Source organism: Carassius gibelio, chromosome B2 (genome assembly GCF_023724105.1).
Source record: "Carassius gibelio isolate Cgi1373 ecotype wild population from Czech Republic chromosome B2, carGib1.2-hapl.c, whole genome shotgun sequence".
NCBI classification, from domain to species: domain Eukaryota; kingdom Metazoa; phylum Chordata; class Actinopteri; order Cypriniformes; family Cyprinidae; genus Carassius; species Carassius gibelio.
The window spans coordinates 11,575,386-11,587,378 of NC_068397.1; the positions used below are offsets into that span (position 1 = coordinate 11,575,386).

Genomic DNA, 11,993 nt, shown 5'->3' on the forward strand with positions numbered 1-11,993 from the left:
ATGTGTTTGATTGTGTGGGCCGCAAGTTGAAAAAGGTTGGGAACCAATGACCTAGTGGAATGGTTTACAGTAAGGATATGTGCAGTGTATTAACGGTAGCATTATGAGAGCAGAACACATGGGTATGCAGTATGAAAAATATAGACAGATACACTGTTAGACCTTGTCCGTTTTTTTACGGTAAAATACTGGCAACACTGTAGTATTAACATAAATTTATAATGCATTATTAATGTGAGCATAGTATTACTGTGAACTTATTTCATTTGAGACTAAGTATTGTACATAAAAATATTTCCACTGTCCACAACTGTGACTGTACAGTCACCGCCTGTAAAATAAAATAAAACACACAGTGCATCATCAATTTTGATCTAGAGGCATAGCAGTTACCATACCATACTGTGACACAATTGGTGAGAATGGTCTAGATGCTGCAGCGGTAGAAGTTCACCAGGTTAACTGCGATTGACACTGAGATTTTTTTTTTCTTCCATTGCATGTATAATTTCAGGATAATTTCCCCATCCTCCGTTAATGTAGATACCCCATTACCCACTTCATTATTTAATGAAGTAGATAAATTATTTAGAGCTCATGGATAAATGTTACTTTAGTGAATACTTCATACTTGCCACATACCGGATTATTTCCAATTCCTCAAAACGTTGAACAATTTTGTAACGTTGCTTTTATGGACTCTCTATGAGCTTCTCGACTTTATGCCTCCGTCCAACCGATTGCTTCATAGACAGTAAAAGATTGCCTGCGAGCTCCTCCTCCTACAAGGCGATGGAGCCTTTTATACATTTTCGTTTATCTTTAGAAATAATTAATGGACAAATGGAGTCTTTAAACGCCTCAGATACGTTATTCGCTGTCAAAGTGACGCCAAAATGAATGGGAGTCAATGGAATGCTAACAGCAGGTGGGGGTCCGCGCCCGGGGAAGTTTCAATAAAATACAATACTAAATATTATACCCTGCCCCACTGAACAATAGTTAACAATGTCTTTCAAAGTACATTTACCCCATCTACTGGTACACTGCTGTACACATTCATGCAGATATCTGTCTGACAGTTCTGACCACATTCCAGACAATTATTCATTAGTTTCTTTGGAAAACATTTTTTATTTATTTTTTTTAATGTATTTGAACTGACCAACACGTATGTGTCATGAGATTACGTTTTCACGTGTAGAAATGTAGCTGAATAACCTTTAATTTGTCCATTGAGGTATCTTTTAACACGAAGCATTTTATGTGATAAACAAATTGCTTTTAATAAAAATACTTTTATTAGAGCTCAAATATGCTTTGCTGATCAATAAAACTGAATTATTTCTTCAATTAGGTCTGAAGAAAATGAGAAATCAAAAGCAAAATGAAGGATGTAATTAATGAGCCAAGACCCAAATGAGGGATTGCAGGACTAGACCCCAACAGTAATCTAGTGGAAATGTGCTCCAAACTACAAAGCGTTTTCACAATGACATCTTACAAACTGATTGTCAGAGATAAATAACATGGTTGATTTCTACATCACTGTTAGTGAAAACACTGAACAGTCTCTTACTTCTGCATGAACAAAAGCATTAAGGTTTACACATTCAAAAGCTTTGAAGTAGCAGCATGTTAACTAAAACCAATTCACCAAGTCTCCGCAAAATAATAAGAAATATGAAATAGAGATATTTAGGAAGCAGACACCTCTTATCAAAAAGGTTACTTTAAGGAAGTGGGTTTGAAACGGTTTCCTATCATAAAAACAGTAGATCACAGACAGTTTCCTCTTCACTGTTTTCATTATGATCGTTGACGCTCTGGCAACAGTCTGTCACAGAATCATCCTGTGTCCTTCTCCTTCTCCGTCTGTAAATAGGTTTCTTGTCGGCTGCTTCCTTTAAAATACAATTCTGTTCTTGAGGTTGTAGGGCAGTTTTTAAGCACTCATAGAACCTATTGAAAACAGAAGTTAATACATTTTATTATGCAATAACTTACAGTGTAAATTAAATTGTTTTAATATTGAAAATAAAATGAGGAATTATAGTTGGGATTTAAAACTAAATGTGGATGTGGCAATAAAATATATGTTGGGACTTAAAATAAAACTTAAAATGATATGTACTAAGTTAAAAATCAAATATATATATATATATGAAGACTAATTACATTACATAAGATTTATTACATAAAACAATTTGTGACATTTTTTCATATTACATAAAACAATGTGTGACATTTTTTCAATGTGTACTGATTTGTACACATCAGGGTTATTCTAGCTAATTAAAACTAAAATCATTAACAAATACTATGTGAAATGGAATATACTTTACTAAAATTTTAAATAGTTAATATTGTAAAATGTAAAAATTCCAGTAGTTAAAAATATGAATAAAACCATAATAGTACCTCAATGATGCTAAAATAATGCTGGTAAAATGATGGTACAGATCAAATGTTTTTGCTTCCACTGCAGCCTACTGATGCCCTTTGAGACATTTTTTTACATTTTCCATTCAACTTCTCTAATCAAATTAAATTGCATAATTTTAATTTAAAATCTATATATTTAAATTCCCACAGTATATAAACAAAGGAGAATCTGCTTACAATATACCTCTCTATTCTTTTATGATTTTCTTCCATCTTCTGGTTAGAAACTCCAACAAGGAAATCAAGATATTGGTCAGTGATGAGGACTGTTCCTCTGTGGCTGACAGGAACCTCAAGACAATGTGTGCTGCGTACTGCCTTTAAAAATATATATATTCAAAAGACAAATACAAGTTATTTCAGACCAAAAAAGAGCACCGATTTATCTTTAATGTTGAACAAAAAGCACAATGTGTATCTTACAATGATGATCTTGCCTTTCTTTCCCACAGTTATACCAGAATTCCTAAAGCCTGAGTTTACTGCAACAGTATGCTAATGAACAAACCATAAAAAGCAAGTTATTATTTTCTCCCCTTTAAACAACCTCCATGGTCAGTTTCATTTTAATTTAATTTGACAGTCACCAGAAGCTGTGCATCTTCAAGCTTTTTACACTGAACGTGAAGGACAAAAGGCTCAAACTTCAAAGTGGCATCTCCAACAGACTTCTCCAGACTTGTAAGCTGTTTTAGAAACACACAAAACTTTAATCAAGGTTGATAATTTCTGTATATTTGTAAAATGTATTCAGTACTGAATTTCTCACCACATCTTCACTTTGGCACTTCTGATGGGTAACAAATAACCAGGAGCAGTTTCGCTTTTGCACTTGGCAGTCACATGCCTTAAATAAGAACAAGCCATTACATAATCAAAGTGACCAATAAAGATACAAAACTAGTTACCATAACCTTAACAATCTATTGATAAAGGCTTACAGTACAGGCTATAAATGCTTATTTGATTTGTTGAAAACTAAATACAAAGTAAAGGCTACATTTTGCAGTGTTATTTCATAGTTATATTGACAACACTATTATCTAAAAATGTAATATTAAAGAATCAATCAGTGTGTCCAAACCTTCAAAGGGATAGTTAACCAAACTATCAGTCAAGCTCCCAACTTGTATAACTTTTAACTTAAAGCTCCAATATGGAGGAATTTTGTAATAAAATTTCCGAAAATAACTTGCACAGTGTGATATATTTCCTCCAGTTGTGTACTTACAATATCTCAAAAGTCTCCAAAGATTTTTTATTTCAGAGAAATTACGATTTTAAATAACTGGCCGTCCCGGAAAAGAAATGTCGCCTCTCAGTGACGCAATGTCCGCTCTATACTTTGTTTCCGGTGTAGACCATGTGATGTTCCACCACACCGGCATATCACATGGTCAAATGCGGAAGTGGTGGTTATGTTATAGCCGCGCGTATGGTTTGGTTGTGGTTGTTATGCATCACGTTTATTTTTTGGCGAGTATTGAAGTGCCAGTAAAACGTAAGCGTCCATATTCGGATACACGTAGAGCTGTAGTCAAGTCCGGCTTTGTCGAGTCCAAGTCAAGTCCAAGTCCAGGACTAGTCGAGACCGAGTCAAGACCGAGTCCAAAGAGGTTCGAGTCCAAGTCAAGTCCAAGTCCAAAAGTTTCGAGTCCAAGTCCAAGACCGAGTCCAAATGAAAGAAAAAAGGGTCCTCTTCAAGACCACATACTTAACTACTGATAATGTTTGTGATGCGAGAGAAAGCATATCTCCTATTCTAAGAAAATAATTTTACATTATTATTTGTAATGATCAAAAAGCATGTGCAAAGTAACAACTCTGTAGGACAGGGGTCTCCAAACTACATCCTGGATGGCCAATGTCCTGAAAAGTTTAGCTCCAACTGGCCTTAAAACACCTGGAAGATTAGTGTGTCTAGTAAGAGCTTGATTAGGTTCAAGTGTGTATAATTAGGGTTAAAGCTAACAGGGGCGTTAAACAAGATCCTGGGCCCTATGCATAGGCAGTCCTGATGGGCCCCCATGGCCCCCACCCATGAAAATATCCAGGTAAAAAATATATATTTCAGATTCATACTTTTCAAGGGCCCTCTCTTCCTTTGGGGCCTTGCTAATGAGTACTGGTTTTACCCCCAGTCCGACCCTGGGAGCTAAACTTGGATAAAAGAACAAAGTTTGGAACTGTAAGGTCAAATAATTTTTATGTACTTTATTTTTTGTTGACATTATATCTGTGGTCAAAAATGTATATGACAGATGCCTTGGCACAGTGCACAGACACACGCAAAGCTCGGGATATGACAAATGCGTGCAGCAAGGCTAGAATGGATACGTTTGGCTCTACTGGACATTCGCACATAAATACAGCGAAATTTTTGTCATACTATACTAGTGCTTGCATAGACTAGTCGAGCACTGTCGGAAACAATCGACTACTCCAGCATGCATTAACCATAATGAATACAAAGTGTTTGCAAGTACCACGTGAATTTTAGAATTACAATATTGCATGGAGCTGTTACTATATGACCTTATCTATGTTGCATGTAAAAATAAAATATGTAATGTAATAATTAGGGTTGTGCCTGAAGCCGAATATGGCACGGATAATGGCTTAAAAAACGAATAACGCTCAAGGAATAATTCTGCCTGAATACTCGGCTAAAGCTGACAGAGTCTGGTGTTTGCTAGATAACAGATGAGCCAGGGGATCAGCGCCAGAAGTGAATGAATGTAAACTTTATGAGTGAAAAGAGAGCAAATCAAACACCGCATTGTTGTCGCCTCTCTGTTTATCTCTCAGAAATCAGAGCGTTGCAAGAGTAATTTTACCTATAATAATACATCATAGCTACACGTTATATTATTTGTATATATTTAAAAGGCAAATATTGAAAGCTTAGGCTACCATGATACGAATGAATGGAATAAGCACAGCGCGCTCACCAATCAAACAGCCGCGCTGCGCGTCTCAGTCTCTCAAAAACCAAACCAGTTCTCTCTCAAGAGTAGGCTAATAATCAGCTTCGATACGGATACATTGTCTACTTGTCCTACATGTTTGCATATTTACCTTTTGCTGGTTTGCGCGGAACACACACATCTGTTTAGTAAAGTTCATTAACATTAAGACTCGCTCAAAGTGTTCTGCGTAATGAGAATGTGTGCATTGAATGGATTCAGTCGTGTTCAAATGATCACTAAACGTTTGTCATGACATGTCATGAAATTAATAATTATTTCAGTTTAACACGACATACTTGTTCAGTGATAACTACGAAAAAATATATAAAAAGTCATAACAGTCTTATCAAGTAACTGTACGATGTTGTATCCGAATGCAGATAGGAAAAAAATTGTGATTGTTACAGATACAAATACTGGCTGTTACATGAAAATGTAAATATGTAATGTCATATATAAAGTTTTTAAAATTTACATATGTACTAATTGTTGCATAAGGCTATACATTAATACGCGTTTATTGATAAAAAAAAAAAAGGCTATCTAGGTGTAGGTAAAACACAATCTAACAGGTAGAAAATTAAATTAGAAACATCTAAACTTTTCAGGTCGCAGTAAGTGCACCACTCACTGGTCATGCACATCCTTTCCCGGAACAATACTGAAAGCTAAGATGGAGAAACAGATGATCATAGTTGTTCAAGGATAGCCATTTTTTAAATGAATCTATTAGCAGAGCTACTGCAAGGGATGTTTAGTGCTGGAAATCCATTTATTCTTTGCTGAAACTTCTGCGTCATCATGGAGAGCGGGTCATGGTTGCCCAGCAACAGCAGACGCCACTGGAGCGCGAGCGCAGATTACAGAGTGCTTTGGAAATAAGGAGAGCGGCGCGCCTAGCGTTTTCCACACATTTTCAGTCGCGACATCATGCAAATGTGGTTTTGTTTTGAAGGAGACATTTTTTATTTTATTTTTTTGCTGGACTCGGTCGAGACCAACTAGAAGACTTGGCGAGTCCAATGGCCAAGTCCGAGACAAGTCCGAGTGCAAATTCAACGAGTCCGAGACAAGTCCGAGACGACAGAAAAATGTCTCGAGTCCGGACTCGAGTCCAAGACCGGACTCGAGTACTACAGCCCTAGATACACGCAATATGACTGTGACTGTGTGACAAACGGAGGAATAAGACCAGGATAAATATCGACCAGGATAAATATCGGCCAGGCATTTACAAGATGGAGAGAGCTGCGTGAAAATCTTGGACTTGACAGAGATTCTGCTCTCGCAAGTGTATTGATAGACAGGTAAGCAAATCAATTATTTATTTTGTTATTGTACAAGTAATGTAATAGTTACAGTAAAGATGATTTTAATAGATATGAATTAAACCACATGCCTGTACATTCTATCAGTGTAGCATTTTTTTTATCAATAACGTTACCTGTGAGAAAATAACATAACGTGGCAAATGGACTGTTTCAGTTTCAATAATAGCACTTATAAACAAATTTAAATGTTTAAATTTAAATTTCAAATTTACTTTTAGAACGATTGGTTTGAGCACGTTAAACAAAACGGCATAAGCCATAAACACGTAACACTGCACAACATTAACCCAACAAATCACTTAACAAATAGCTGTAAGTTGTAACGGGATAATATATGTCTCCTTGTTAGTGCGTCCGCCTCCCATGCCGAAGACCCGGGTTCGAGCCCCATAGCGTCATCAAGCTTCGCCTTTGTTATTGTTGGAAATGCGCCCTCTTGTGGTCAATTACAAAAATCCCATATTGCAGCTTTAAGCTGAACTCAAAAGACATTTCGAAGAATGTGTGTAATCAAACAAGTCAACACACATACATATACATACACACACATATATACACACACACACACACACACACACACACACACACACATACATATATACATATCTCTAAATACGCGTGTCTTTTGAAAACCATACTGGTGACAAATTACACACAAATAACTTCTCATTCTTACCCCGTCAAAAAGGATGATTCTTCCGGAGCAAGAGCTTGTCGTGAAATACCGATCGTGGCTGTTGATAAAGGAGACAATATGACAAATATCGTCATCCACACTGCCCTTCTTGCTGAAATCACACTTACTGAGACACTGGTTCTTCCATAATTCAAACGTATCGCCGGCCATGTTTAAATGCTACTAATGAATTATACTACTAGTTTTTGCCGAACTCTGGAATAATATCATTAAGTAAACTATTAGTTTGTTTGCTAGATTTTCTGTACAATAGGTTTCTTCTTCTTCTTCTTCTTCTTCTTCTTCTTCTTCTTCCTTTTTTTTACGGCGGATCACAGACAAATATGCGCATTACCGCCACCTGTCTTGAAATGGACCATTGACACTTCCTATTGTATAACCTCTCAACCAACATAAATTCTCCTTATTTACCCGCACCGAGGCTTCATAGAGTTTCATCCGGCGCTGTGTGTTCAGCTCCTCCGTCCACTCTCAGTCCCCATGACAGAAAAAAACCTCATTTAAATACGCTTATTTAACCCAGTATTTCCCAAATATTCTACCATTAAATTTATTATACTCCTATCTGACTTTAATACATTTTTAATTGTAAACTTAACTCGGTAACACTTTAAAATAATGGTCCGTTGTTAATAAGTAACTACGCAGGAAGTAATAGGTAGTACTACATTAACACTTAACTTAATACTATTAACTAATATAGAAGCCAGATTAACTAAGCAGTAAGTAATAGCTCATTTAGGACATAGGTAGTTCCTTATTAGTTATTTGATAATTACTAAAGAAAAATAACTTCATTGAGAACTACTTTGGAACTATGGCCAACTAATGAAGAATAACGAATTAATTACTAATCACAACAGCTACGTCTATAAAGTGAACAATTAGCTTCTTTATGGAAACGTATATATATATATATATATATATATATATATATATATATATATATATATATATATAGCCTATCCATATGATATATTTTATGAGCTCCATTAAGTTCAATGTCTCCAACTCTAATAACTTTAACGTTAGTGATATTATGCTGGGGAGGGCTTCCCTTTAGGAAGTGACAATAAATAATGATGTTCTCTTGTCAAAACATATTTGCATCCTTCATGAAAACATTGACTGCATTTATTGTGTTAAGCACAAAACAACATCTTCCAGATTACAATGTCTGGTAGAATATCACTAGTTCCTCACAGAAATATATGGCTGTACAGTATGTGTCAGATAATTTTATTGTAAATTACTTGTGAAATCCATGATCCATTACTCGAGTGTTACCTTGTCAGTCCACAGGAACTACTAGTGATCTGGAACATTATTTTAAAGTGAAAAACATGTTAACTCCTGACTAATTACTCAAGCGTTACCTTGTCAGTCCGCAGGAACTACTAGTGATCTGGAACATTATTTTAAAGTGAAAAACATGTTAACTCCTGACTAATTACTCAAGCGTTACCTTGTCAGTCCGCAGGAACTACTAGTGATCTGGCCCATTATTTTAAAGTGAAAAACATGTTAACTCCTGACTAATTACTCAAGTGTTACCTTGTCAGTCCGCAGGAACTACTAGAGATCTGGACTATTATTTTAAAGTGAAAAACATGTTAACACCTGATTAATTACTCAAGCGTTACCTTGTCAGTCCGCAGGAACTACTAGTGATCTGGCCCATTATTTTAAAGTGAAAAACATGTTAACTCCTGACTAATTACTCAAGTGTTACCTTGTCAGTCCGCAGGAACTACTAGTGATCTGGACCATTATTTTAAAGTGAAAAACATGTTAACACCTGACTAATTACTCAAGCGTTACCTTGTCAGTCCGCATGAACTACTAGTGATCTGGACCATTATTTTAAAGTGAAAGATTTCACTTTAAAGTGAAAGATTTTTTATTTTAAAGACAACCTTTCTTAAAACTACGTAACATTACTGTTATAAATAAACAAATAACAAACAAACAAACGTAACGTTAATCATTTATTTTTTGCGAAAATATCAAAAGTGGTACCAAAAGTAGTTCAAATGATAATGAGTTCCAGTCGCAGTCCTCTATATGGAGGTAATAGTTTTTATAGGGTACAGAGCAGAATTTAATTTATTAATCCATGAAATTATGTATCTATGGAGCCATTATTATGACAAAATGATTTGAATTTGAATTGTGTAAACTTGAATTATTTGCAAGTGTAATCTAACAAAATTTAATTTTAGGTGGTAGTTTAAATAGTTCTGAATTAGATTTTTTTAAACGAATATTGAACATTTGAAATTTAACAAACTGAAATGTTTTTATGGCTGAATTTTAAAGACATGTATTTTCAAACAGCTATTTTTTTTTGTTCTGAATTCTTAGACTGCAAATATTCATTTAAAAAAATTCAGATTCAAGTTTTCAAGATGAAGAAATTCAGAACTTCAAATTCAGTTTTCTAAAATTCAATGTCAAAAATTCAAACTCAAAAATTCTGATCTTACAGAAAGTAGGTCACAGGTCATCCTCAGGGAAGAGTAGATGATCTCAGAAAAGTAGAACAGAGCATTTTAGCCAATTGGGGACTGCGGAAGTTTTCCAGCGCGAACATGGTGGTGGTTCAAGAGGTTGCCACTCTCTGACTCTGATCATGAATAGCCCGGTGTTGTGTTATATTCGGTTCCATGAAAAACTGTTCCCGTGGGTGGAGTTAACATGAATATTCATTTGTACCCTTATTGTGAGCGTGTCCTTGAAACAACGTGCAAACGAATGGAACTGACAATATCAGTGCACACTCGTCAAATCTCTATTTGATTTAATGGATTATTTTGAACAGGTAACGAAGTGTCAATGTTAAGTGTTCATTAGAATTAACTGCAACAGTGCCAAAACAATGGATAGTTTGTGTAATATGATAAATTGTCTTCCATGTTTTGCTTGATTGATAACAGGCACACAGAAAAACAATCAATAAGCTAATTTAACCTGTCTTACCTAATACAGTTTTTACTGTTTGGTGTATTTCGCTTTTTATATATTTCATTTGTGGGGCTTTTTTTTTTTTTTTTTTTTTTGCTTTGATTAGACTACATAGTTGTCACTGGAGAGAGACCAGTACAATTTGTATACAAAACCTGAAACAAACCACTACAAATGTATCTGTGTCTTAATAAAATCGGTGTGAGCATCCTGTGTCATGCTTTATTTCATCTTTTTTTTATAACCAGTTTTTACCAGCCTTCACAGCCCCATCAGTGTATTTATTATTATAAATGCAAATTTACTTCTGTCACATTTTATCCTATTACTAAGATTTTAAAGTCATGCAACATTGAAACAACATTTGAGTTATTTTTTATATTTAAATGAACAGTCTTTTTAAAATGGACATTTTCTTCATTGCATTGAGTTAACAGTCAAATACAGAGCTTAACGGTTTAGACAATCTGAGAAAGAACTACTACTAATAAATATAATAATAATGAATATCATAAGCATACATTGTATCTGTTCTTTGACCATAGCCCTGAAAAACAACCTCATCATGTCATGTTTAAGAATAGTGAATAGTGATCCATTGTGTAAATAATTTAAATAATTACATACAATGAAACCCAAATGTTTCTTTGTCAGTCAAACTCTGTTCTCCTGTCGCTTACCAAAATTAATATCCTCTGAGATATATTAAAGTTAATATTTCAATAATCTAACAACACTCTTTAATGTTGACAGTTCTCTGATGTGTATTAATAGTATCATGGCATGCAGGTTAACAAATAAAATGTTATCTTTAAGTATGTTTACTGTTTAAAATTATACTCAAAAAATGATATTGTAGATCACATAAATATTACATTCATTAAATGTTACTATGACAAGTACAGAAGTAATTGCTTTATGAATTTAATTTAAAGACAAGGAAAATTGTGTGAAAGTAAGCATGGAATGAAGCAATGCAAAATTAGGTGAGTGTTTGAGATATTTATTGTCTCTCGATGAGAACAGCCTCCATGTATGTCCAGTTCATACAATGATCAGCTACTGTACCTGTAACGACAGGTAAAAGAGGAGGAAGCAATTGCAGGCAATCAGATGATGTTTATTAGAAAGAGAGTCCAGAATGTTGGCAATGGCAAGGAAGGTCTACGGTGGCGTGAGAAGAGCTGGATGGTGAAGTCGATGGTGCAGGTGAAGGAGGTCTATGGGTGAAACCAGGAACAGACCGGAACACTGACACGAGGACGACAACACGAACCCAATCCAGCACACGAACACGGAAGACGGTAATCCAACTAGGACACGGAGACATGAGAGAGGATCTGACAACAGAGAGAGAGCGAGGTGAGTATAAGTAGCTGAGGTGTGATGAAGATCAGCTGGAGCGAGACAATCAACACCCAGGTGATGACAATCAACTAAACGAGCACATGGAGACAACGTAAGTACAAAAACAACCACAAAACATGACACGGAGGAAACACTGGATTTCCTACCGTGACAGTACCCTCTCCCCTAGGACGTCACCTGACGTTCCCAGCCTGCTTTACCTGTAGATTGTAATCATCT

The 11,993-nt window shown here is 35.4% G+C and overlaps 1 protein-coding gene across 4 annotated transcripts; it reads right to left on the reverse strand.

The window, feature by feature from the left end:
• Positions 1-1,282: 1,282 nt before the first annotated feature.
• On the reverse strand, positions 1,283-7,757 carry tyw3 (tRNA-yW synthesizing protein 3 homolog (S. cerevisiae)). Of its 4 annotated transcripts, none has more exons than XM_052547785.1 (7): positions 7,550-7,748; positions 7,422-7,479; positions 3,215-3,292; positions 3,033-3,152; positions 2,869-2,940; positions 2,630-2,763; positions 1,283-1,962 (listed from the first exon to the last, which is right to left on the reverse strand). In XM_052547785.1, the coding sequence occupies exons 1-7, from the start codon at positions 7,567-7,569 to the stop codon at positions 1,764-1,766; spliced, it is 681 nt and encodes a 226-aa protein (XP_052403745.1). In that variant the 5' UTR covers positions 7,570-7,748; the 3' UTR covers positions 1,283-1,763. The 4 variants fall into 4 exon arrangements, with proteins under 4 accessions (XP_052403745.1, XP_052403746.1, XP_052403743.1 ...); XM_052547786.1 differs by having other exon boundaries at positions 3,033-3,131; positions 7,550-7,742; XM_052547783.1 differs by having other exon boundaries at positions 7,422-7,757.
• Between the last annotated feature and the right edge of the window lie 4,236 nt (positions 7,758-11,993).